This window comes from Plutella xylostella, chromosome 12, assembly GCF_932276165.1.
Source record: "Plutella xylostella chromosome 12, ilPluXylo3.1, whole genome shotgun sequence".
Classification (NCBI taxonomy): domain Eukaryota; kingdom Metazoa; phylum Arthropoda; class Insecta; order Lepidoptera; family Plutellidae; genus Plutella; species Plutella xylostella.
This window is the reverse complement of record NC_063992.1, coordinates 353175-379310: the sequence shown is the minus strand read 5'-3', so window position 1 is coordinate 379310 and position 26136 is coordinate 353175. Positions and strand designations below refer to the sequence as shown.

Sequence of the window (26136 nt, the reverse complement as noted above, 5' to 3'; positions counted from 1 at the left end):
GATTTATTTTTAATAATTTGACAGACAAACGCTCGGCATTTAGTGTATGGACTTATTTTTCTTTTGGTGTCGGCTTTGACTCAATTAGAGAGGCCGATATCGAGCTACATCTCGATCCGGGCTCGATTATGATTCGATTTATTAATTAATCGATACACAAACATCGGCCGTCATCGTGGCCGCGCGATGCCCCGGACAGATTACTTTCAATCTCAACATGCGGCGATGTTCCCGGCCGGCTGGTCGCGCAGACATCTATTAGTTGTACAAAGAGATCGCTTTTAGGATGGTTATGTTATCAGTATCATTGAAGTTTAGCTATTTTAAAGATTCTGTTGTTTTTATTTAATCAAAGTGTCATTTTAGCCATCGATAAGATATCTTACTACACGATTATGAATCAACTACTTACAGCTATCGTAGGACTTCAATTATACAGTTGATTGTGCGGAAGGAAGTGAAATCATTATGAGTAATAAACGCCTCATGCTCATGAAACGAATAATTCTGTGACAGTCATCTTAGTAAAATGAATGATTCAGTTCAATTAAAAGCGGGTAACCACCTAGTCTGAGATAGAACTAATGAGGTATTGAGTATGTAATACATATTATTATTGGTACCGACTACCGACGAAGTGAAACTGGCTAAATTTATAAAAGTATTGCTTCATCCACAGCAACCAGCATTGATGAACCGGTAAGCTAAACCAATCGAATGGCCAACTTAAACGTCTGAACATGAGATATTTATTTTATTGTTTATATTTCTTTTATTTTTACTCCATGCTATTAAGAAGTGTATTTATTTTGAGAGTACTTGAATAAATTGTATGTCTATCTGTATAGCCATACCCGAAGAGTATAGTTGCCGTGGCTGTGTGTCGGTGAGTCCTATGTCCACGGCGGCGGCGGCGGCGGCGGCGGTCGGGCCGATCGCTCACGGTCCGGTGCGCGCGCGCAGGGCAGTGTTGATATTGAAATATCAACTCTAGTGACAGCCCTGATTGCCGTCTGGTGACGCTCCGGTATGAACCACTTCGCTACATTGTGGGTCAGTAAAAATATTATAGTTAGTACTTAGAGGCAGGAAGCGACGGTGCGATTTTAATTCTAAAATTGTTATTACTATTGCAGTACTAGGTAAGTAGTGTTACCTAATATTTATGTAATCTACGAAACTATGCATGTTTTTTGTGTAGATATAAGTAGAAAAATCTGAAAGAAGCAGTAAAGCAGGTAAGCCCAGACAAATAATTCTATGTTGAAATAATTAAAGAGGTTCTTTAATAATCAGTTAAACAGTTAAATCACCCGCGTATGACATACTTAATAATTAAAAAGTCTCACCTAAATGTATCGAACGCGCTGCAATTAATCATTTCGCGTGCGCGCCCGCGACATGGAAACTGTTTTAGTCCCCCCCCCCCCGTCCCCCCTCCCCCGCACTAATCCACTGAGAGCCGCCACAACAAATACCGTCTTAATCTTCATCTTAATTCCTAATTCAAATAAATAAAAATATGAAGAGTGAACATGTTTGCCGCGGCAACGTTTGTCGATGAGATCCCATGAGGTGTCCCGCGCCCCAGGTTCGGCCCCAGCGGTCCTCTGACGACTATGCATAGTGACACCTATTGCTAACGTAGGAAATTAATATGCAAATATACCGACTATACCGAGTCTTTCAAACAAGAACCCAAAAGATCCTAATGCAAATTAATTTTGATGCAAAATATACTTCGAACGTTGATCATATATTCCGACGTATAAGTAAAGTTAAGTTAATAAGTAAAGTTAAGTTAAGTTAAGTACCTGAAAATAAAATACAAATTCTTTAAATACCGGCATTAGCCGCATCTTATAAGTATTACGCAAGTACATTGGTAGATATAATTTAGCATGATAGATTGTTATACATTCGTAGCCTTATTTCAATAAAATAAATTGAACAAAGATGCCCCTAATGGCGAGCACAGATCGACTGAAGGCAGACAATTAGATAAACAAGAGAAACGATACTATCTCAATAAACTCAATAAAACCACAGACCTATAAATCGTATTGTAGCTGACAGGAGGACGGTGTCTTGTAGACCAGCGACCTCACTCACTGTAGAACCCTGATTGTACCGTTTCTAGGGAGAGGGCTATAACAACCATGAAGAGTAGTAAAAATGTGAAACAGTTCAGCAAAACAGTACCTGAAACTAAAAGTCTACAAATTTCATACTGCCATCAACTCTTTGCCTTCTGCTGGGTAGTGTTGGCTGATGTTGTTTAGTGATTCTGAAATTACAAGATGAGCTCCACGATCGTGTGTCATGCACGTCTATATCATTGTAATCATTAACATTATGCCATTGTATTAATTTGATTCAAATTTTACAAACTATGTTTGCCTTTTCAATGAGATTCTAAAGTCTTCAAAAGGTAAGCATTCGACAATATCCAAACACAATAACTGACTTGTAGTTTTTGCTGTAATTCTACATTGAAAAAGCTTTCGTAAAGCCAACAACTTAAAGCCCACCTTCCTTTATTTATAGCAGTGAGCCGGGATCGCACGGTTAACGAAATGTTTCTAATAATTAGTTATCATCCATCATCTATATCCAACCACATTAATAAAGATATAAAATGCCATCACAAAACTATTAACAAAGGAGAGTAGACCTTACAACATTGACGATACGGCTGAAATTAAGTGTGTAATTTTCAGTGGGCGGTGAGATCAAAGCGGCCGGCGCGGCGGCGCGGCGCATGCGCGGGCGACATCCTCCAGCCAATCACGTGACAGCGCGACACGACTCTTTAATGCGACTTTTAAACTTAAAAAAAACGACAAGTTTGTATCGACTCTTCCTTTCTTCTTTATTAGCCATTGTTGTATAAATTAAGATATTTATAAACGTCCCGCGGTCATTAGTTAACATTTTATACAAAGCGAGCAAACTGAGACACAAACAACGTGTTAATAGCTACGGATAGAGTGTCAGCCGCAACATATGAGCTTTTATGAAATTAGTCTCCCTGAAAGCATAAGTATTTTCTGTGAGTGAAAAGTGTATCCACTTGTGTAGTATACTTACAGCAACTCGTGTCATTCGTATTGCTCACTCCACTAAATAAGTTAAATACTCACTTAATAAACACACTGCAAGGGTTTGAATTCAAATTTCATTATTTAAGCAAGTTTTATGATACTTTGATTTGAACCGTACGTTGAAACTATGTCTGTAGGTACATCTTATTTATTTTATTTTACATCATAATTTTCGCAATATTTCACCATCATTATTTATGTTAATGATAAACCAATCAAATCGATACAATCAAATCCATAAATAATTCAGTCAAATTACGAGTCCGCTAAATAAACTGTCAATCGAATGCCAAAAATCAAACCAGTAATAATTGACATATTGTTTTTAAAACAAAACACTCGAGAACGACAATAACATCGCCAGCATCGGGGAACGTCTTAATTGCTGTCCGGGCATTAAGGCGATGTTCTTCCCAACCATTTTCAACTGAAATTTTATACCTATTATGGATCGGAGAAATAAGCTATTGGGGCGTAATGGCCTAATCCCAAACAAAGGAAATATCAAAATGATTGTTAAATGCTTTTATCGTATTCTAATAAATACTCACATAGCTGTTTTAATTTTGTTGCAGCAACAAGGATGGATAATGGCGACATAATAAGAATACCACAACAGTTATAGAGATCATAAATACTGTAATTATATTAAAAGTTCAGAACTTCAATGTAGCTGGACTCTTAATAATTCAAATTCATGAAATGAATCTTTGCACTTTGCAAAGATTCAAAAGTAATACAAATATTTGCCGAACTCTGCCCAATCTCTATCACATTCGCTAATCCCCGCTGAACTAAAACAGAAGCACCGAACCTTTTCATGCCATAATTGCCGAAAAAACGGGGCTCAAATAAAATATAAATATCAAAGGAGCCGCCCGCAATCCGTCAGTCGTCAGCTCCGGGGCTCTTCATCATCCTGCTTTATTTATTTGATCGACTTTTTGTTCCAACTTCATCGACCCCTTCCTTCCCTGGTGTTCTATGATCGATGGCTGCGGGGTCCGACGGAACCTTGGGAACTCAATACTACTTGGATTTATTCTACATTCTACTACTACTTATAATTCATTCAAGGTACAGGTTAATTAAATGCTTCCTTTTCTATCTAACAAAAGATTTTAAAAGACTTCACGTATCTATTCAGTCTTTATACGATCGTCAACATCCTTAATCCAATGATTAGTTTTATTGAAGTCGTCATCATCATCAACAACATCCGCGTTGATCGCTACAAATGGATCTTCTCATTTACGTGATCTAATTTTTATGCAAATGATTTGATCGGACTGATCGGATGCTCCTCGGCCTGGCTGGTCGCGGGCCCGACGGCGGCGGCGGCGGTGGCGGCGGCGGCGGCGGATCAAAGCCTTCGATCCGTCAGCGATTTGATGTCTTTTAATATCAGCCGACCCACAGCCATATCTACCAACTTTACACCCTAATCTCGTTAGGCTTAAGATGATTATTGCTTGTGGTTAACAGCTAATAATGTTGGTTATTAGTTGTTTAATGTCCAGTTACCGTTTGGTATGTGGGTTCGATTCCGTGCCATACCAAAGTGAGTGATTCGAAGTTTGACAATAGAGGAAATAATATGTCAAGTGGATGACAGAGCGAGGCAGTTGTGGGATGTGTTTTGTCACTGTCGTCAGGCGGCTGCGACAATGGCCCAGAGCTCTGCTGGTTTGTTTGGATCTCCATGTATTGTGTTTTGTAACATTTATTAGACTCAATCACAACCCTTCACAGGCTTCAATTTTATTTATGACTTGATTTAGAATGTTTTACTTGCTATCATGGAATAGGAGAAGATAAACCTACTTCCCTTCTTTGTTTAACGTAGTCTTGTTTAGAGATTCAAAACAATAATAAACACATAGGTATTATTCTTCTTGTTCAGCCCATAGCAGTCAGCTGCTGGACGTAGGCCTGTCCCAAAGCACGCCACTGGACTACACATATAGAATAAAGTAGACAATTGAGACAATGGCGTCGCTGGTGACGAAGACCGCTGGGTGCTAACTCGATTGACCCGCGCCACGTAATTGCTCCATCACGCCGCCAGATAGCATCATCATTGTTTTATATAGAATTGGTGTTTAGTTTTTCTAACAGATATATATAAAGTATCGCAAGGTATGTCTTACAAATAGTGATTAAACTGAATAGTGTGTTGATAAATAATTCAAAAAACTATTTCTAAAATAACTCCGTGATCTATCAAATTAACATTCAGTAGAAATTCCAATGCATACACCCCTTAATAGTTAAAACTAATGAAATTTACGTTATCAGATGATATTATCATAATTTCAAAGTTTATCTTTATAGAGTCCTCCCTCGCTTGGTGAAGTGTCCGTCTGTCTGTCGATGCGTAGTGATGATCGATGACGGGGCGGGAACGTCATATATTTTTATGCAATATTTAGGGTTCTTTATCAAAATATGGAAACAAAATGTCCCACGCTGAACTAAATGCTCCCAATTAATTCACTAGAAAGAATACACAGGGAAATCGGAAACGAAGCTTTGACTGAGTGCTTTGCTTCGCCTAAAAAAAGCATTCTTAGTAGTTTTTTTGTGTTTTAAAGTTAAAAAATACACAACACACAGAAAAACTTTTACGCCTTTAATACATAATATACACAAGTATTTTATGCAAGCATAACAAAGAAAAACAAATAAAACTAGAAATAACAATAAAAACTAGAGCCTCTGTTGAATAAGTGGAACATAATTATAACACATTGTGTTACGCATTCATAACGGACATTAACAGAAGTATCAGATCGGGGAAACTGATAACTTAGTTTCTGTGACTGATAACTTAATACGTAATATTGTGGGGCTCTTTTATTACCATATTTAATTGTAACTTCATTAATCCCATTGGAACGAAAACGATTAACCTCCCCTCATATCATCATCACATCGGCAAAGAAATTGAGTTTTTAGGGACCTCTCACCTCAACTTCTTCAGCTTTAGGCAATACTTAAACCAATGTAGATAACCAATTTATTTTTTGCCAACCAATTCATACTTAGATTACTAAGGTAGGTATAATAAAAATGTACTACCTAAACTTGCACAGTCATATTTTTAATAACCTGAAACTTGTTAAGTATGTATATCTGAAGTGCGCCAGCTCGAAAATAAACCAATAAACTGTATAATACTGCACTCATTGAGCTCCCCCCGACATCTGTGGAGAGAAACCTCGTGTTTAATTCCTTAACACTTTCATAATTAAGATTGAACACCGCAGATTGGAGTGATTACCTCCTCGAGGAGTCGAGTTACAAGCGGCACAGCCTTCGAACCTACTTCGGCTAACTTCGGCCATATTTCGTTCAATAATTTGATTGAATTCTGAAAGCAAATTAAACAACACTACATAGACTTTTTATGTCATAAGTATAAGTAATCTAGTTTATTATATAATTATGTAGTCATCTTTCGACCACATTCCCTCACAGAAATAATAATAATAATAATAATAAGGCGGCAGGGCAGCTTGTGGCGAGCTGTTGGGCATTAGCGACCCCACCCACCCGATACCGGGGAGAACCCCTGTTCCTCATCTCTGGCTTGCCTTTATTGGTTGTCCAGAGTGAACACTGACGAGGAACAGGATCTCCCACCTCTTGCTTGCCTTCATTGGCTGGCTTGAGTGGTGTACCGCTAGAGCAGCAATGCTCGAGGAAGGATGTATTACCCAGTAAGGTGCTTGTAGGGATCTTGACCGATAACGCGATTGTCCTGAGAGCCGTGGAATACCTCTCCATCCTTAGCACCTCATGCCATGTTGCCCCCTTGTTGCTACGTCACTGTTATGTGCTAGCGACTGTTTTGGGGGGCCCATTTACTGTGTGTGCGAGTCACCCCCTGCCTTTTTATCCGTGTGTGAAACATATAGGTCAGGCAGGGGCCATAGTCCTTCCATAGTCCCAGTTACCCAGTCCATTTAGCACCCCCTTCCATAACCCTGTATTAGTTTTGTCCATATCCTACAATAGTTCTGCACTAACCGGGGATTTTCCATGGGTTTACTCTATAGTTTACACAAGGAAAATCGTCGGTTGGTGTCACATTTCATATAGATTAATGTTGTCAAACGGGCCTCTACATGTTGGCTTCGGCCCCATGCACGCCTTCCAAATGCCCGGGACCCCATGGTCCCGTGATGGTAAAGACACAACATAATAATAATAATAATAAATTTATTTATTCCAGGTCATAGCCCATATTTTTGATTAAATAACATTAACATTAATAATTATTTATAAAGCAAGATTACTAATAAATTATATAAAATTAATTTACATTTTACCTTTAAATACAGTCATAATTCATTTCATATTAAACATTATTTTACATGCATTTATCACACAATAATTGAAAAGTCAGTTTGAGCCAGTTGTCAGTCATGGTGAGTGTGTTTGTAGTCGCCTCCAGACTTCATGGACGGGGCTCGCCTGCCAGCTTCCGGCCGCGCGCACCACGGTGTTGCAGGACCGGCGCAGGCGCTCCGCCGCGCCCGCCGTAAGAAATATTCTCGCTATGGCCGAAGTGTTTTCGTCTCTGTATCATGCACTGTCCAGTAAAATGGTTACAATTGAGTGTTGGAGCGTGGTCGCGGTGCAAAAAGGAGAGTTTCCCTGCGCAGGCGCAAGGGGAGACAGACGAGCATTGAGCGCAGGGGGGTCACTCTATATAACGAAAAGCAAAGTTTTGAAGCGCTGCTACGCGAGCCACGACTCTATCTCGTTGTATTAAACGTGCCGATTGCAGGACAGTTCCCGTTCTTTCGTTTTTCGTCATATAGAGTGACCCTCCAGATCAGATCACTTGATCACTCGTGATGTCATGATGCAGATTGCATTGCGGGACGCGTGCCGGGCGCGGCCAGGGGATCACAACTCTTGGAAATTGGTAAATAATAATAATTAATAATAATAATCCTTTATTTCAGGCATCAGTGGCCAATATTATAAACTAAACACATACATTTTAAAAATACATACGTAATAACATAATGTGTTATGTGTATCCGAGAGATAGCACTATTGACAGGGGATTTAATAGTATGTTTCGCTTCCATGTAGCGTCGGAAAACTATTCCCGCAGGCCAGAAGTATTTGTTCATTAGAACCTTCTGCTAGTCGGCGGGAACCCGAAGAAGGAATGACTTGAAATATGTATTACATGAAATTTTGGCGTTTAGCTCTACTACAGAGGATCTCTGGGTTTGAAGTGTGGTATAGGGTATACTTACCTAATATCACTATAACAGCAGTACATCGGTACCTGTTGCTAATGTGCTGTTTGAGGTTGCTATGTAAGTGCGTTCTATTTGATTACAAAACTTTTCCATCTCGCAAGGACGGGAATTACCCTCACACCTTTAGTATTTTCCTAATATACTCGTAAGTGCTAATGACACAAATGATCTTTTCTTAAGAATTTGATACCTTTGGGTTAATTCTGAAAATTGTTCCATAGTTAACTCATTTACATGATTTGGATATGAATAACAATGTTTTTCCAAAATATTTAATAAGTTAATACATACATAATTGGTTTAGTCATTTAAAAAACCATTGCCAATGGAATGGAATATTATGGAAAAAATATATCAAGAAACAGTATCGTTCATTCATTAACAAAGTAGCTAATGGTGACCGCAAATTACTGAAGCTAGAATTGCTCTTTACGTTTAATGAAAAGGATGGGATTTTGTGTGTGTTTATAACGCTAACACATTCTCTCGGCTCACCGACATGGACATTTATTGGTTTAACATGGACCTTTGCCTACCGCTACCCATTGTACCTATACATCGTCTAGTCTTTGGCCTATCCTATATGACTACTGACCTGAGTAGGTAGGCCGATGTAATCCGTATGCAAAACATGCAATACTTAATTGATAAGTCCAAGAATGGTTGCGAATATCTGGGGCCAGCGCTCAGCAATTGGCAGAAGATTATCCAATCAAGGGCCAGTGCATCTGCCTCTTCCCCCCCCCCGCGCTGCCGCCCCCTCCCCCGCAGCACGGACCATTACTGTCAGCACCTTCCGCCAGCACCCGGCACACTTACTGGACGATGTTTATTGTGGTTTCATAGGATAAGTAGAGTACCTATTAGGACAACCAATACAGGCCAGCTATTCCTTACATATTTCATAAGTTTCATTACTTAAATCTACCTCGGGCAGACTATTCGGCTAGACATGAAACAACTTCGACAAGAAGGCTGCAAGGCGCATCCAACTGGGTTGGGCTGCATTCGGGAAACTTCATCACATATTCTCCTCGGCCATTTCTCAGAGCCTGAAGACAAAATTCTTCAACCAGTGCGTCCTGCCAGTGACGACGTATGGTGCAGAGACGTGGACACTGACGGTAGGACTGGTCCACCGATTTAAAGTCGCTCAGCGTGCTATGGAGAGAGCTCTATGCTTGGGGTTTCTCTGATGGATCGTATCAGAAATGACGTTATCCGTCAGAGGACTATAAAGGAGTCTACACACCAAACCCGCCGACCCGCCGACACAGCCCGGCGGCTTGGTGTCGGCGACTTTGTTTCAAGAATCATGTCGGCGACTCGTACCTGCGCGTGCAAGTCGGCGGCATGGCCGGCGACTTGCGTACGCGCACGCCTAGTTGCCCGCCGACACTCCACGTTCGTACACACTGCAATCACTAACTAAAAAAGTTGTAGTGATTTCTTGCCGCCGACTAACTCACCGACACAGCCCCATGACCCATGACACATGTTGGCGGGTTGGCGGGTTTGGGTCGCCGACACCAAGCCGCCGGGCTGTGTCGGCGGGTCGGCGGGTTTGGTGTGTAGACTCCTTAAGGTTACTGACATCGCTGTCAAAATAATAATATGTGGGGACATCTCACACACGGCCATCCGACCCCAAGCTAGGTAGAACCTGTGTTATGGGTGTCGGACAGCTGATATATCTACACAAATACATAGATAGATAGATACTAAATATAAATATCAACACCCAAGACCCGAGAACAAATATCTGTGTTTAAACAAATATCTGCCCCAGCCGGGAATCGAACCCGGGACCTTCGGCTCAGTAGTCAGGGTCACTAACCACTACGCCATTCGGTCGTCAAAATATGCAAGCTGAAGTGGCAGTGGGCTGGTCATATCTGCCGAAGAACCGATAACCGTTGGGGTAGACGAGTTTTCGAGTGGAGACCACGAACAGGTAAACGGAGCGTGGGACGCCGGTAGTGGTTGGATGAGGAAGGCCGAGGACCGAGTGTTGTGGCGCTCCTTGGGAGAGGCCTATGTCCAGCGATGGATGATTATTGGCTGATGATGATGATGATGATTACTTACATCAGGTAACTGCATTGCCTTGGAAATGAAATTCAATATGTAGTATGTGTTGGTAAACTTCTATAATTTAATTCAATATTGCACTTGTGATTTAGGTGAGCATGCCCCTATTTTCGGTTTCGCTTACACGAGCAGTCTTTGCTTCTGTTGCCGTCGTCCTGGTCGAGGTCACGCGAGGGCAGCACGCGGCGGGGGCCGCGGCCGCACTCCCGGGGCCGGGGGCAGGCGGTGGCCCCGCGCCCCCCGCGTCCCCCGCGGCCCCCGTCCGGCCCGTGCAGCGCGCACGAGCTGGGCCCCGTGTGCTCGCGGCCGCAGTCCCGGTGGTAGCGCGAGGGCGGGCGCGGGCCGTAGGGCAGCTCGCGGTGCCGCAGCAGCGCGCACTGCGGACACGCGGCGGCGCGCCCCCCCGTCCCCCCCCGCCGCGGGGTGGACCAGCAGCGCGGCGCCGCCGGCTTCTTCTTCTTCTTCCTGCGCGGGCGGCGCGTGTACTCCGTGGGCTCGTCGAGCGGCTCCGGCTCCTGCCCCGGCTCGCGGTAGAACCGGCAGGTCGGCGCGCACGTGGGCTCCTCGTCCTCCTCCTCCGCGGAGTCGTCGCTGGCGGCGCGCTGGCCGGCGCACCCGCTGCTGCACGTGCCCTGCGGCGGCGCGGGCTCGGGCACGGGGCTCTCCTTCACCACTACGACGGGGGGCCGGGCCTGCAGCCGCGGCTCGGGGGGGTCGGGGGGGAACAGGCAGCGCGGGATGTTCCTGGTCTGCGCGGGGCAGGCGGGGTCAGCGCACAGTGTGCTGCCCATGCAAGCTGTGGGTAGCGCGGGGGGTGCGGGGGGCGCGGCAGAGGGGGCCTCCCCGGCCGGCCTCTCGCCGCCGCCGGGCGCGGGGGGCGTGGCGCGCACGGGGCAGGCGAGCGAGGCGCACTGCTCGCAGCAGCAGCGCGGGGCCGCGGGGGCGCCCACCGCCGAGTACACGGACACGAAGGTGGGGCGGCGCAGCAGCACGGGGGGCGCGGGGCGCGCGTGTGACGTCACGGCGCAGCCCCCGCTCTGGTAGTAGGAGGAGAAGTCAGGCCGCGCGGGGGGCGCGGGGCGCGCGGGGTCGCCGGGCCGAGTCATGTGTCTGGGACGGGAGGACACTTCAGGGAGGACATGATGAATAATTCTTCGCCGATAACATTTATCGGCGGCTGCAGATATTGATATTATGACAGTTACTCTATGACACTATGAAGCTGTCAAAATTCCGCCATAAAGTCATTATGAAGAGTTATCTTCTGTAACATAATTATTAACTCCGTATTCTAAAGTTCTCTATAGAAGTTTAACGTGAGTTTAACCATCTGCATACAAGGAATACCTGAGCAAAGATTTAAAAGAGGTGGAGGGACTCAGCAGAGCACGGAGAATTTTAAGTACTTATAGTACTTACTCATATCTAGGCTAGGCATAGAACAATGAAGAAACTAATATTAGAGCATGCACAATACAAGACGCACAAACAGCTGAGCGCGGGCGGCTGACGGAAACGCTCAGTTGATCTCAAAGCACTTCAATTCATAATCTCATAAGTTCAATAAAAGGATTGAGTAATGCTCACTGAGGCAGGGCGAGGGCCGGCGCCGCGGCACTCTCGCCGCTATGCACCAGCGTCTTAGGAGCGACCTCGGCTGCACGCTGATTGAAACAAGTGATCAGATGCCCAGCGTGAGGTGACCTGTGCCCCGTCCCGCGAGTGCAGGGCGGGCGGGCGAGCGCGGGGGCGGGGGCGGGCCACGGGGGGGTCACGACGATGACAGATGGCAACAATTTGTCGGAGTCAAAGATCAGAGGAAGTGAGACAGCTGCGCGGCGCGTGCGCACGAGTGTCCACTGCCGTTTGCTGCTAATTGCATCTTCAAGACGCAAGATGCAACCATTCTAATGTTTTGTTGTTACTATGCACATGCTATGCAGTCAATGGTTGCTGGACAGTTCATGCTGGCGGCCTATGAAATTACTCTAAGCACTCTATACAACCCATACCTTTCTTTCATTATTTTTATTTCAAATCCGCATTCCGCACTTTCATATACTCGTACAAGACTCGTACCTACTACCCAGAAGTCTCCAAAAACATCGTTCGGTTACATCACTGTGATATACAGGGTTATTGGTAAGTAGACCGGATCCTTTCAGGAGGTGATAGAGGAAGGCATTTCCAGTCGATTGAACCCATAATGCATTATCCTAAACTTAACCTTTTTTGAGATATTTAATATTTAAGGTTTTTTAATTTTTCGCCAAAATTTTATGCTTAAAACCGAAAATAAAAAAAACTAGCCACATTTCAATAATTTTTTTGGCTGTTTTGCATAAGTAACACCTTAATAAACTAATTAAAATAATCAAATGTGCACTATTCGACTTAAATTAGACATAATACCTCAAAATAGTAAAACATTTTGAAAAAATATTCAAAACGCAAAAACAAATAAATTAAATTAAAAAAGATTTTCATATAACATTTTTTTGTGCACTTCAGCTTAAAAACATAGTCAACTAATAAGCTTTCAAACAAGATAATTCAATACCAAATCGATTAAGGTATCACCAAGATATGGTCAAAACAACCAGCACAGACGGACAAAATTCAACAGGAAAACTAACAAAATTAGCCCAATTTAAAGGTAAAACCGGCCAAGTGCGAGTCGGGCTCGCGCACAAAGGGTTCCGTAGCAGCAAATATAATATTACAGTTAAATCAACCTATCTCAAAAACTATAAGAGATACTTTGATCAAACCAAAAATCGTTGAAAGAGTTAATTAGCATGCATCACCTCTATTTTTTTTAGAATTTTATACCCCGTAGTTATAAAAATAGAGGGGGGGGGGACATACTTTTTACGACTTTGAGAGCTGATATCTCAAAAACCGTTCACTTTAAGAAAAATGTTTTTTAGAAAACTTTATATCATTTTAAAAGACCTTTCCATTGATACCCCACACGGGTATGTACATCGAAAAAAAAAATTTCATCCCTCAGTTACATGTATGGGGGGCCCCACCCCCAATTCTTTTTTTTACTATTTAGTGTCATATTTTTGTAGCGGTTCATACAACACATATTCCCATCAAATTTCATCACTGTAGTACTTATAGTTTCCGAGTAAATCGGCTGTGACAGACGGACAGACGGACAGACGGACAGACGGACATGACGAAACTATAAGGGTTCCGTTTTTGCCATTTTGGCTACGGAACCCTAAAAAGTGTGATTGTTTTCAGTCCGGTTAACTTTAGTATGGAAACCCCTGCTCAGTTTTCTCCGCTTTCTCTGGTTGTTTTGGCCATATCTTGGTGATACCTTAATCGATTCGGTATTGAATCATCTTGTTTGAAAGCTTATTAGTTGACCATGTTTTTAAGCTGAAGTACACAAAAAATGTGATATTAAAATCTTTTTTAATTTAATTTATTTGTTTTTGCGTTTTGAATATTTTTTCAAAATGTTTAACTATTTTGAGGTATTATGTCTAATTTAAGTCGAATAGTGCACATTTGATTATTTTAATTAGTTTATTAAGGTGTTACTTATGCAAAACAGCCAAAAAAATTATTGAAATGTGGCTAGTTTTTTTTATTTTCGGTTTTAAGCATAAAATTTTGGCAAAAAATTAAAAAAACCTTAAATATTAAATATCTTAGAAATGGTTAAGTTTAGGATAATGCATTATTGGGTTCAATCGACTGGAAATGCCTTCCTCTATCACCTCCTGAAAGGATCCGGTCTACTTACCAATAACCCTGTATGTAGACACTAGATGACAAATTTAAGTAACAGGTTAATATTAGGATGCAAATAATTCAAAAATAATAAAATAACAATAAGCTCACGACAACACTGCCATGACAACATTCGCCGTTAACTTTTTACTGCTCGTTAAATTAACAAATGATTTTATTTCTTTATTTGATAGACTTGGTGTGCCATGGCATGATAGTCTGGCTGTGCCACCATCACGCTTAGAGACAATTAACGAGGTGTATAACTGATGTGATGATTATAGCAATATGAGTGTAGGAATATCTAATTATTCAATAGGTACTTACCTAATGTAATCTTTGATGACCTAATATAAAATAGCTATGCTTTATGTCGAAAGAATGGTTTCTTCAACTTATTTTATTGTCGTGTAAAGAGATTAACAAAGATGATAATATTTTATAGTGAAGATTCCATTGTGGTCGTTAGCAAAAATGCTGTTCCCTTTACCTCGTATAGATTTAGGGGCAATAAAACCAAATATTTTGAACAATAAAGACATTAAATAGTAAACATTTCCTCTGGAACAAGTCCCCGTGGCCTGGCCGTGTGTGTGTATGTGTGTGTGCCGCGGCGCTCACATCGCATTAAAATCATTACAGCCTCATCAATTTCAGAAATGTCACCTAAGTTTTCGAGCGCAGTGACTTTTATGGCTCTAAAATCTCAAGTTTAAAACCGTCGTAGCCCTTATTACTGAGGAGCAGAGGACACAGTTGCGTGTTGTTGATTACAGCTCATATTGAACTTGAACTAGTCGGCATGGAGCTACACACGCTGACGATGTGGCGTCGCTGCATACAACTGCTGTGAGATTAAAATGAGCTGAAAATGTATAACTTGGTGTGATATATTTCTCAATAATATTATTATTAACCAACACTTCTAAAGACATTATTATTTATTACTAGATATTTGAAGTGGCGTCATTCAACTATAATACTCATTGAGTTTATCATGTAAACGTAATAGGCAGGTACGTAAAGGTAATATGCTGAAACCTTAAAAATGTAGTGTAAAAATTATAGTTTCAACTCTAAGTACCTACCTAGGTATATTAAATTTGTTCAGCAATGATCTTTACGGCGACATAGCAGCAACTATGTATGAGTGACGTCATGCGCACTCACCCCTCAGCAGCAACTTAGCAAAGTACCAAGAGTGGTAAGAGGTGTAACTGCTGCTAGCTGCACTTTATAAGGCGCTATATTATATTATTATTGATTATTTTGAAGTCAATTGAGCAAACCCAAAGATGACATACATAGATTTATAATGTATTTACCATCGTCTATTCGTTATATACACACTCATCTGGGTGGATTTAGTTTTTTTTTTTTTTTTTAATGACTGACATTAACTTGTTAGGTAATTAATCTGTCGGAGCACTCTGAATGGTGTTATAGTAGTTAGCAAGTTAATTGCAGCATCTCCTAGCATGTAGTGATAACAGTATTCCGCTGGATTGGCTTATTTCTTCATAAACATGAATAATATTCGGCCGTATTGAGTGTCCTTATAATTAATAATTTTGACTAATTTCGAGCACACTGTTAAATGTGTAATATGTATATAGGTTCATTGCAGCATTCCCTAGCATGTAGTGATAACAGTATACTGCTGAAATGACTTATTTCTTCATAATCACGAAAACATATTCGCCCTTATAAAAATTTACTTTTACCGCTATCTTCACGTAGGTGTTAGTTGCTACGAGGAGCTACGCGCTACGCGCTACGGGCTACGAGCGGCTACGAGCAGGCGGGGACGCTCCTGCCTCCATGGCGCGTCGTAAAACTGATATACGACAAAAGTATTCGTATTTTTACGATTGTTCTTAACACACAACACTACTATATTACGCCGAAAACAAAGTGACATCGATAAGGCCCTCGTAAACTAGCCTTAAATGATATAAAACTCAATTAAATTCTATCTTCTGCTATAAAACTTGCCCCTTTACTATAAAATATGTCACCCATGTATATCTGTCTCTGTCTTACACCTGTGTAAAGAGCAGGATATGGAGATAATTTTTGGTGTTTTTAATTACCCAATAATACGGGGGCAGGTGGAAAAACGTTAAGTAATAAAAATGGTTTTATGTGCGTTGATAACGACTCCCCCGCGAGTCCCGCGACTGTTCCGGAGTCGCCACGATACCGACTCTATTTACGACTGCTGGCAATTTACAACATTTATTTTATTTATACAAGTATACTTAAAATTAGCATCACACGTGAATATTATAAAAGTAGTATTAAATAATAAATAAAGCATAACGTCTGACTGCGTGCACGATTTAAAACGGTTCCATTAAAAAAGTGTATGCTTCATACGAATATTCTAGATCTTAATTTTGTACCGATTAGAAATAACGAGCTCTTTATTCATATCCAATTTTCCACCAAATCTACTTGTAGCAGTCGCCCGATCACTATCGCACTCCGACAATGGACATAACAACGCGATACTTTGTTAACAAATGTTTATTGTAACAACTTTTTCTAACAAGTCTAATCTAGGCCTTACAACTCCGAGTTAAGGGTGATAAAGTCGAGTAAAAAAGTGTATTTTGTTAGTAATAGGCGCCCCGCTGCGTCTTGCAATGCTTTGTTACTGTTCACAGCGGTGGTTCAGTTTCATATTGCCCTTCTTCGTCATTTTCTGGTGTGGTGCATGACTCTTAAGTTAATCCATTAGAGTAAGTTTTTGGCCGACATTGTTCTACGTCAGGGGACAAGCTTGTCTGTAGGGACGCATCTCACCCTCGTGACGTAATGAGGCCGGCTCATTATACGTCGTCGCTAGTTTGTGCGTAACTAAGTAATAGGTTTCCATTCTGAGCTACAAACTGATCTTGTTAGCGATAAGTTTCAAGTTTCCGCTCAGAATAATAATTTCAGAGCAAATAAGTTTACTGTAAAATGTTGTTGTATTCAACTACTTTTAATTTAATACACATAAGTAATTCTTTTTCGTATTTGTTATATCCAACTTTGTTCTATACTCGTTGAAACATATACCTAGTATAAGGGTACTTACACTTATTAATTAAGCAGCATGTGTTAGTGTAAAGGAAGTAATGTGAATTAGTAAATATAAACTATAAATAAATGGGTTGAATAAAAAAAAATATATACATAAATAGTATGTATTTGACATAGGGATTCTTGATATCCTACCTACAAATTAATATCAATAATAACCTGATATCTTTTCAGGCACTATTTTGCCAGGGGCAGGCTTTTGCCGAGTTGCAGAAAGGGACTTTACGCTAATGTCGACATTAAATCTATGTTTGTCTCTTTCTGTCCGTATACTGTCAAAGCAAGGCAATAATACATTTAATGCCGACATTAACTTAAAGATCCTTTCTGCAACTCAGTGTCAGTCTCTAACCCCTGGGCGACCCTAAATATTTCCTCGCTCCATATTTCATAAAACCATAATATTGTATTATAAATAGAATACAAATTAGTTAACAGTAATAACAATAAACGATTTGAACGCACCTCCATAACTCATCCACACCGTCAACGCACAGGTAGAGAACAAAAATAAAAATTAAGACATTATTAGAACAACTCATTTATAATGATATCTGTGCGGCTAAAAACAAATGTTTTTTGTTACAAAAACAAAAGTTATTGGGACAGGTGTAGTGTGGCCGTTGAATTAGGTCGTTATTATATTAATGCTTTATTTTGGCAAGCGGACACGCCGGCCCCGGCCGCGCCTGCCCTCCGCCGGCTACTGATGGACAGAGCCCAACAATGTTCTATAATGTGTTGTACCTGTAACAAATAAACCATCGTGTAGCGCTCCCACTGAGAGTTCTAGTATTTTATAGCACGAGTATGTACTTGTATATTAGTTTTACAGGTAGTTTCAGTTTCCACTAGTGGCTAGTCTCTTATTTTTATGATTTAACTGACACATAGTTTGACGAATGACCCAAGTTAAAGTTTATAAAACATTGCAAACAATTAAATCACAATAAAATGTAACAGACCTTGTAACTAAACCGCGGGATCTCTAATTCACACATGTCCAACCTTGCGCTCCCAGCGGGGGCCAGCAGACCCCGTGTCCCCCGCCCCGGTCGCCCCGGCCCGTCCCCGGCCCCGGCCCCGGCACGGTGCGCCCGGCCCGGCCCGGCAACAGGTGGCGACGGGCGCGGATATCTCGCTGACAGTCGGAATGCGAGGAATGTCTGTTGTTATTGAGAGGTGCAAAAAAAAATAATCGGATGTGAATTTAAATTCATGATGCCAGGTTTAATTAAAATTTAACAATTTTGTGATGCTGTTCTGCTAATTTGTTAAGTCAATATTCATAATAGTTAAATAAAAAAAACTTAACATAAATAAATCGAGCTAGTTTCTTTTTAGTTCGCAACAACATCATAGTTTAACCTCGTCGTTTCATAAATTATACCAACTTCGATAAGTATAATATGAAAGCGGTCTTGGCATTAGTGAGGCATTACATCGCGACTCGATTCTCGATGGTGGCGATGATTTATGGCCGGGGCTCGATTCTCTCGATGTTTATTGGACTCTGCGCAGCGTGACCCAGCCCGCGCCGCCGCCGCCGCCGCCGCCGACCCGCGGGTACAAATTGATACGTGCATAACGTGCATGGTTCAGGTCAACCCTACAGTGACGCGTTGCAGAAATACAATATATTTTTTATGCAGGCACATTTAATAAGAAGCAGTACATATACAATTAGGAGGCCACATTTCTTACATTCGTTGAGTATAGCTTGCATTATTTTCAGAATGGTAACCATTTCAGAAATATGTGAAAAATGCATGTATGTGCACATTGCACAATGCACATAGACCCTGCAGAGCTTTCTGCATTTCTGTCGTGCGTCGTAGATCGTTGTAAAATGGATTCTTGTGATTTTATTACGTTAATTTTATGAGCTGTATATTCTGAGTTAAAGTAAATTTTTTATATTTTTAAAGTTTCGTGACCAAAATCTTGCAAGAATAGTAGTAGGTTTTTTTAAGAAAAATATTTTATTACATAACTTATAAACTAAATTTTTTAAAGCCTCCAGTTGAAGATTAGATGTCCTTAATTCCGAATTATGAACTAATGATAGTGTGTTTGTTTGAATTTTTAAAATGATTGTAGGTACATAGTTGTAGTTATAGTAGCTATAGTTACTTAAGAGTAAGAAAGTAGAAAATGATCACCAAAGAGCAATGTTCAGACAATAAGGCAACGTATTGTCTGAACATTCAGTCCGATACAAATGAAACTGCGACTTGTATTGAGCGAGGTGATCCTTTCTATTTGAATTGTCAGTTTGAAACAACATTCTGGACGTAAACAAATAATAAATGCGAGTTCCTCACTCGCACCTCCCACGGATTTCCGAAAAATAAACAACATCAGCGCAAGAAAGCGCGCACAATGCGCCATTCACTCGCAACCAAAACAAATTAAATATAACAATACGGCCATAGCGTCGTCCCGAGTCGTGGCCATTCAGGGGCACCATAAAACAATAAAAATGCTCAACTATTGAGTAAAAACCAAGTAATATATGGTAGTTGTAAACATCGGACAGCAACAATTTACGACCCTAGACATGCTAAAAGCAAGTTCGATCTATTACGATAGACTTAAAATTTATATTCGTATAAACAGCTTCGCTTTGACAAATATAGCTGTGTTTATTTTTATGTTAATAATTGTTAAAATAACATTTATGGTGTAATAAAGTGTATTTCAGCTGGCCTGTGTTTGCTTTCTCCAAACGACGCAAGTTAGGATGCTCTTTCAAAATATGAAGTAACGTATTTACACACGTATGACATTACCATGACCCTGCCTGAAGCAGCAATGTCACACCAATATTGCAGATACAATAATATGTGTTTGATGTCTGGGTCTAGGTATAATACCTACGTTAAATTTCCGATAAACGTTAACTTTTAGGAATTTCCTTTTATTAACAAAAATAACTAAACCATTCCCATATCCAAATCCACCTACCCACTTTAAGTACTCGTAAGTTTAGTGCAATCAATCAATTAGCTAAACAGCAAAATAAACAAAAGCTTGAGTTTTCCGGGAATGCTTCCTAGAGGCGAGGAACAGCGTCGCGCAGCCACATGCGGCCCACTGTGCGCCCGGACAATGCGCCCCGAGACACTGCGCCACTGTGTGCACAATGACACACAAACAATGCTCCTGATGACTCCGCCAGCTACAGGGTGGACTGTTTGCTGTACAAGTACTTGTTAATTATATTTTGGAGGTATTTTTATTAAAATCAAGGCATCACTCTCAATAATCATTCTGTAACAAGTCGTCGAGTGATTAACAGTCAATTAAGAAGTAACAGACGACCTCCATGAAAGTGTTGGCTCGGAACGGGCTTATATGTAAATCTCTATTTTATAGTTACAACTCAAATTGAAATTCTAAATCAACATCTTTTATAGAAGGACGTCGTTAAATTGGTTGTAAAAGTGAACGGGTCACGGAGCAGCCTGTAGCCAGGCGAGTAACGGGTCCGCCGGCCAAGGCCGCGCGACCGCGCAGTAGCCGTGATGGATCACTGCAGCCCTCCACTACTTAAACACTGGAGAGTCTCGTCCGGGGGACAATGAAGCCGGAAAAAAGTGCATCCTCGCCGCGGGGGCCGCTAAAACAACGCCGCGTGAGCCTCGGAACAAGCACTCGCGCATTCACTGCACGACTCTACACTTGTTGTTACGTTACTCATAATGGAAGCTTTAATTTATGTCACAGCCACGTCACACTGAGAACTTGTTATTGTCCCAAATAGTGGCTCATTGATTTCATTAGCATCTTTGTGAAATAAACATAGATCATAGCGAGACTCCATCGGACTCGATTCGAAGCGGAATTGTAAATTATTGGGAATCACTATTAACGGCCATGTTTCTTTAATATTATGTGGATACTTGATTAAGTCATTAATTTTCATTAGATCGCATTTAATCGTTTACAAAATCATTTTCTCACAGCGGCGGGATTAACTGTGAACTTAAATGCTTTTACAAAAGATTACGCTATTAACATATCGGACACTGTACATGGAGTTAGTAATCACTTTTAACTTCCTACCACATGCGCATACTTAAGTATTTTTATCCATATAATCTGATGGTATTAATCAGTAAAACAAGGAAAAACCTAGCCAAATTACAAAACGAACGATAACAAATACCTAACATGGAGAGATATATTATGGTCTCATCGGTCAGAGCATCCCTCCACACTGAGCCTCTCCGGGCAGCCATTGTCCGCCGCTCGCCTGCAACTGGACACAATGCGGGGAGCGAGTAATGGAGCTCGTAAAACAATAAACCACCCACGGGTGGCCACGAACGCACCCATTGTCACCTCATTCCTGAACGCACCCTAAATAAAAACTCGCGAAACGTCATAAAAGCCCACCTATTTTTGACATTTCAGTTGGCGCGAAAGTTTTGTTTTGTTTTTAACATGCGGCTAATAGATTATTTATTGCCGGCCAGTCACTCGGATAATTGAATCGACGTTGTGCAGCTTCGTGAATAGCCGAGCGAGCGGGGGGCGGGCGCGGGGAACGATCTAAGCTGTATTGTACACTGAACCCAGCTACGATTTCTATTACATGTAAATGCTCAAATAAATCTTGCGTGAACTGTATAATGGTATCCAGGGACTAATGAACCCATAATAATAATCGGAAATCTCTGCTAAAGAGTGGCCCAACACCAACACACAATAATGTTGATGTATGGGCGAAGATAAATCTATTAGGAGTTGACGTCTTCATCGGAGCGGCATATCACAGGCGCATTATTATTATTATGTTATTATTCAAATTATTATAATCTGGGGTCGCCATATTTATAGCGTTGAAATAATCCTTTTGGACACGCCGCTTGTGACTCGCTGCGCCCGCGCCGATGCATATTATAATTTTGTTAATACTTTTAAATAAGAAACTTAAGATTTTTTTACAAAATTTAAATGCTAGATTTTTTTAAATGAGATCATTTCATAAATAAACTTAAACCGGTTTTAAGAAGGCTGTATTAGGTAATGTAGAGCGAAGACTGTCCAAGATCTACTACTCCAATATACCAACTAGATTACTTAAGGAAGGCTATACCTACCATTAGTTCAGCAAAGCCATCTCTGATCATCATGCACGTAGCTGCTCCTTGCATCCTGCAGCCCTTGAAGATGTGTCGTCTCTCTTGTGTGGAACTAACCGCTGCAGATCCAGCATGGCGGCGGCGGCGTGTCGCCCGACAAATTATGCAGAAAAGAAGCCTTTTACACTCGGCCCTCCTCCTTGCCCAACCAAACAAGTACACCCTTTTACACTTTGTGATAAAGCTCAAAACAGGGCTAAAAGATTAAAGCTACATTCAACGCACAATAAGATACGGTAAACTTAACGCGATAAAGTTTACATTTATACTGTCGGAGGGTCAAGTATAATCGTTAGTCACACTACATTCGGACGTATAGGCTTAAGTCTTAAAGGACATTTTACGATATAATATTAAAGATAAGGTTTCACATCTACGCTACCTAGACATGTTGTTTTTCCGATGGTGTGGGCTATTACACAGTAGGTTTAGGTGCATATACCATAAGGAGACCATTTCAGTCGACACATTCATGTATAGCTAACCGTCATCGGCGAAGCCAAATAAGATTCAATTTCATATTATATAATATTATGTAAATCTTCTTGTATGTACCTACATGTGAAGTCATTTTCACATAATAATACCATTACAAGGTGTTGAATCTAATGTTACAACGCGCCACGGCAGCCCTCGTCCTCCGAGCTTCACTCGCGACACAATGAGGAGTAACTCAAGCCGCGTTTTCCGCACTGTATACGGAGTGTGTGTGTCTGTCTGTTGTGAGCTAAATATTGAATCGGATCACAGACGCCGCCGCCACGCCCTCGCGGCCCAACCCTTCCGCACCGACAATACCGCCGAGAGACGAACAGCACTGCAAAGGGGTTCCGTTTTAATAAGATAAAGATTCCGTATCTTGTTAGTTAACAGTAAGCACTTTGAGTTGTACATTATTATAAGGCCCTGTAGGCTTTAGAGGAAGCCATCGGCGTGTACCGATATCTTTTAGAATTACAATAAGTATAAACAACATAAAAAACACCATAGATCAAAATCAGAAATAGGGAATGATGACTAAAGCCGATGTCTGGACGCACCTGTCACAATGTTGTAATACCGTCTGATGAAGAAATCAGCGGGACGACGCGGCTGCTCCGCGCATTAATCACTCGTTCACCCGCAACCTTCGGCGGGACGTCTTTTGAAAAAAAACCCGGTGGAATCGGAATAATTCGCTGCTCGAGCTCGGGTTCCTCCGGACACTCGATACTCCGCGTCTCATTCTTTGTCCGACACTTGTCCGTTTGTTAATTCGGCTTATTTTTGTGTCGGCGGTAAATTGGAGTGTCATGTTTTGTAGACAAAAAGCACATCCTTAGATCCCTGAATGGGTTCGTAGTGTTCGTACGTGGTTTTGTGGAGCTGCATTCCAGACGGAAGGCTTGAATGGGTAAACTTTAGCCGGCAGATTTCACACATGCTGCAGTGTTCAATTAATGAACCGTTTTTGTCTAAACTTTGAGGTTGAATATGAAAAGGGATGAATTTTCATTGGTGACGAACGACCCGACGGTTTATGCAATTAATAAATTTAGAATGAATTATATCAATGACAAATTTACTACTTTTGAAGATAACGGAAACAGAATTTGGTGCAACTCGGCATCAAGTCTGGCGTGGTCCTTTGCGGAAATAGGAGCAATGTTAAAATGATCCAATTATTTTAGAATGTCACGCCACCGGCCGGTTCCAATCACTCTTTGAACAGTTTGTTAAAAAGTAAACCGCCACAGCCACTTGTACCAACACGCGGATCGCATTTCTCGCCCACTGTAAAACAACTGTAACTGTAGAACACTTATTAAAGTGTGAACTTCAAAACGAATAAATTAGTTTTATCCACCAAAAAAACAATTTTCAATTCTTGAAACACGTTCATATTTTATGTGTCAGATTTTTGTTAGTAAGTGTAAGTAGGTACCTATTTGATGTGCTTGAGTGCTTTCTTGACCGAGAGCTTTGTTTCATGAAGTACCTACAGGTACCTACAGCGAATTGTTAATTGTGTTTAAATAATATCTAGGTTTTAACTTCATTTCGTTTGTATAATCTTTCTTAGCTAGACGGTGACCATACTTTTAGTGGTTAATATTTCTGTGAGTGTGATTGAAACAGATACTTTTTACAAAACAAGATGTTACAGTTACAGAAGCTAATTGTAAAAAAAAACATGTGGAACCGAAAAAAGCGTGTTTACACTAACAGATATCACATTACGTGGAACATCTGAAACAAAGTTTTTTAATAATAAGCTGTCTCTGTGAAAATCTCCGTAGTATTGAATCCTTTTTTTTTCAAGTGGTATTGTTTTTTTTTATTATACTTACCAAAAGTGATTTGCACATGCATAATAAAAAATTGTGCTAGATGATGATGATTGAACTAACTTAACTTTATACCTACATACAATGAAAAGACCTATACAGGATACGAAAATTTGATCACTCTTGATCTCATAACATAGGTGTAAAATGTACAACACTTCTGATTTTTCGGTCAAAGTGATTCGAACTGTGCCTAATCTTACACACTCGACGAAGCTGAATACAAATTTACTTCTTGAAAAAAACTTTTCCCACGTTACGGTAAAGAGTCGGAATGAGTGCAGAATGCAAAACGCACCGAACTGTGAAAGTCTGATTGACTTGTTGACATGTTGCTGCTGCATTGTGTCGGTGCATTGTGAGTCACAAATGTGCTGCGTCGGGTGGTACCTCTGTGCATCAGGTACACTCTAGTGGTCATTGTCAATGTTAATTTTCGCGTGAAGAAGGTGCCAAATCTATAACTATTCTGTAGATACATAATTCTACAGTTACAGGTGACTGCAGGTTAGGTATTATTTTATTTATTTAGGTTAGTCTTTATTGCAAAAATATAAAAATAAGTGTAGGTTGATTGATGAACTTTGAAAGAATTTTCTACCCACAGGAATAAAAATGTAATCAGAGCCTCGATCACGAGTGCTGTCAATTCAAATCCATATGTTTGTGTAGTATCGTACAATGCTACGTTAGCCCGTGATAGACATACAGGTGTAGAAATAATATAAGTAATTAATAATTATGATTACTAACTAGTACTTAACCTAGTAGGTAATAATAAGTAAATTATTTTTAAATTTTGTCAAAGCCACTCAATTATTATTAGTCAGAATAAGTCCTATCCTATAAATAAAATACACGTAATAATAAATAAAGCGGAAAATTAATAAATTTGTACAATAGATTCATTCTGATTATGTCTGTAGTGTTTTTCCAGATCATGCCTTTGTAACGGACATGTAGCGCCCTCTAGTATCGAGTAGAACTCTTTTACCTTTGTACTCTACATTTTTTAAAACGATGAGTTGTCAAAACATTCCGCTATTCAACTGTAGATGGCGCTACAATTAATTTTATTTCGAGTGTTAGGGTGAGGCCACATTGGTGCGTTGCGCTGCAGCACGACATCGACATACAAATTAGATTTATACCTACTTGAATTGGTCTTATAAGAAAATTACCCTATTGTGATTCATACAATGAGAAACTACAAATTAGATCGCGAACTCCCTTGGATACGGGCGACGTTTGCTACCGCGATATTTGTCGTGGTCTCAACTCGAAAACACGCCTACCTAACGTTATGGTTCTTCTCTGGTTATGGTACTTTATTTTA

General features: G+C 40.8%; 1 protein-coding gene across 1 annotated transcript; it reads right to left on the bottom strand.

Moving 5' to 3' along the window:
- Positions 1 to 10584: 10584 nt before the first annotated feature.
- LOC125489229 (vegetative cell wall protein gp1-like) lies at positions 10585 to 11586 on the bottom strand. Its single transcript, XM_048624412.1, has one exon. The coding sequence runs from the start codon at positions 11584 to 11586 to the stop codon at positions 10585 to 10587; it is 1002 nt and encodes a 333-aa protein (XP_048480369.1).
- Positions 11587 to 26136: the final 14550 nt, after the last annotated feature.